At 39.3% G+C, this 2038-nt stretch overlaps 1 protein-coding gene across 1 annotated transcript; it reads right to left on the reverse strand.

Moving 5' to 3' along the window:
- Window positions 1–782: 782 nt before the first annotated feature.
- On the reverse strand, window positions 783–1713 carry LOC122970782 (progonadoliberin-1-like). The gene is made up of 4 exons (XM_044337023.1): window positions 1493–1713; window positions 1208–1346; window positions 1032–1130; window positions 783–874 (listed from the first exon to the last, which is right to left on the reverse strand). Exons 1-4 carry the CDS (start codon window positions 1501–1503, stop codon window positions 827–829), a joined length of 297 nt encoding a protein of 98 aa, XP_044192958.1. The 5' UTR covers window positions 1504–1713; the 3' UTR covers window positions 783–826.
- Between the last annotated feature and the right edge of the window lie 325 nt (window positions 1714–2038).

Raw genomic sequence — 2038 nt, forward strand, 5'->3', positions numbered from 1 at the left:
TAGATGACCGAAACACGGTTTCTAAACTCACTTGAAGCTAACAAAACAAAAAAAACGGACTTGGTAACGACTAGCTGACTAACTGTACTGAAAGCTAAAGCTAAGCTAGCGGTTAGCGTAGCTATCGTTAGCCTATAGCTTTAGGGACTCAAAAAGTTGAGCAGAATCCCAAAGGACTATATTCCACAGAAGGAAATCCCACCGCTGCCACCAGTGTAAGCGACGTGGGTGTGAGTGAGGGAATAAATCAGTCCAATACGTTCTGGGTTCTCCTCATAACTTTAGTCACCTTCAACAAACACAGCTCAGTCCAGTCATCACACACTTCTCATTCTCTTTCTCCCCTTCTCTCCCCTCAAAACTCTACCCACTGTCTGAACAGCGCCGCCAAGCGGCTGACACTACAATATCACCCAAACACTGCATCACTAAACATATGCAAACAGGCAATGTTCAACAAAACACAGTAAACTGATGTTTAACCTTACGTTTACACAACTTTTGCCCATAAGACACAACTTCACTCTTACATTTGTATAAATCTGCTGTATTACATGCCATCAGGAATTTAGAAACTACTGGGATATAAATTCAATCAAATTCATGTTTGTTATACAATAAACAAATAAGGAGTTCATAGAAAAGTGTCAATAATTATTCAAATGAAATGTCTCTGTAATCCTTTAGAGCAAGAAATAGTCACAAAAACAGAGAAAAGCATAAGGCACTGTGGAATAAAAATGGATTCTATCATGATCATTAAAAGTAGTACAGACAACAATGTAGATATGCCAATATGATTATTTATTGTAGAATCAAATAATCATCATTTTTTATAATTTTTGTGTTCATTCTCCCTGTTGGTCACACTGCCCTAAAAGAGAAAAAGAATAACATTAAATATGTGAAAATACAATCAACATTTAATAGAAATATCTGGTAAAGCGTCTGGCGGTTTGACTAATTTGAATAATTGACATTATTGACTGATCGATTGACCGAACACAGAATTACAGATGAGCGAAACTTACAAGAAATCCTTTCATTCTGTAGATTTTGGCGAAAGGCGATTCCTCAACACAACCCAAAACACTGCAAGGTGTGTCCACATGTGAAAACCCCTCAACTACCTGAAGGGGGGGGAAACATCACCATGAATATGTAGAGAATAAAATGCTGAACATGAAGTGTGAGGAGCCATGCTTACATTGTCCAGTGTGTCTGAAAGGCTGTCCAGTTCCCTTTTCCCTCCTGGGCTCAGTCCATATGACCAGTGCTGACAGCAGACCTGTGGCACCACTGAGCCCAGAAGCAGCAACCACAGTGCCAGGGTTTGCATAGCCATTCTGAGGAGGGAAAAAGCTTTATATTACACATATAAGCAGGTCAGTAATCTTCTTATTTTTCCTAATCTAACCCCAAATACTGTCATAGTCCTCAGTTTTAGATTACACATGCCCAGATTTATGCATCACATCAGTGAAGTTTTTACCTTCTGTGCATAAGGCAAGCTGCTTTTCTGATTTGTTCTTGGCTGCTGTCCTTTGTGGAAGCCGATGCTGCTGCTGCTGAGCATTTTCCAAGGTTTATATGCTGCTTCCTTTCGTGTCAAAAGCCCAACACTTCACTGCAGGGGGTCACAAAGTGGGATTAAGCAACATTTACTGGTAACCCGCAGAGCTATTAAAAAGATTACAGTGTGTGATTTTTGTCCTTCCACAAAAAGAAGTGTTCATCATCAGACCAGCTTTGTGTATGGCCGTGAAGTACCTCCAGTCGTTTTCCAATACTTGCTGATAAACCAAAGATTCACAAATTAATGACAGAGAAAAAGACGAGGTGATAAAGACTTACTCTTCTTCATAGTAGTTTATTTATAACAGTCATTTATGGAAATATATTTCCACGGTCGAGTGCAATAATCATACTCAGGGAGAACTACACCGCCCCCTGTCTCAAACAAAAAAAAAAAACAACCTCTGCCCCATATTGCATTCAGAGAGATGTATTAAAATAAATAACCATAGCTCTTTGTGAT

This window comes from Thunnus albacares, chromosome 2 (genome assembly GCF_914725855.1).
Source record: "Thunnus albacares chromosome 2, fThuAlb1.1, whole genome shotgun sequence".
Lineage (NCBI taxonomy): Eukaryota > Metazoa > Chordata > Actinopteri > Scombriformes > Scombridae > Thunnus > Thunnus albacares.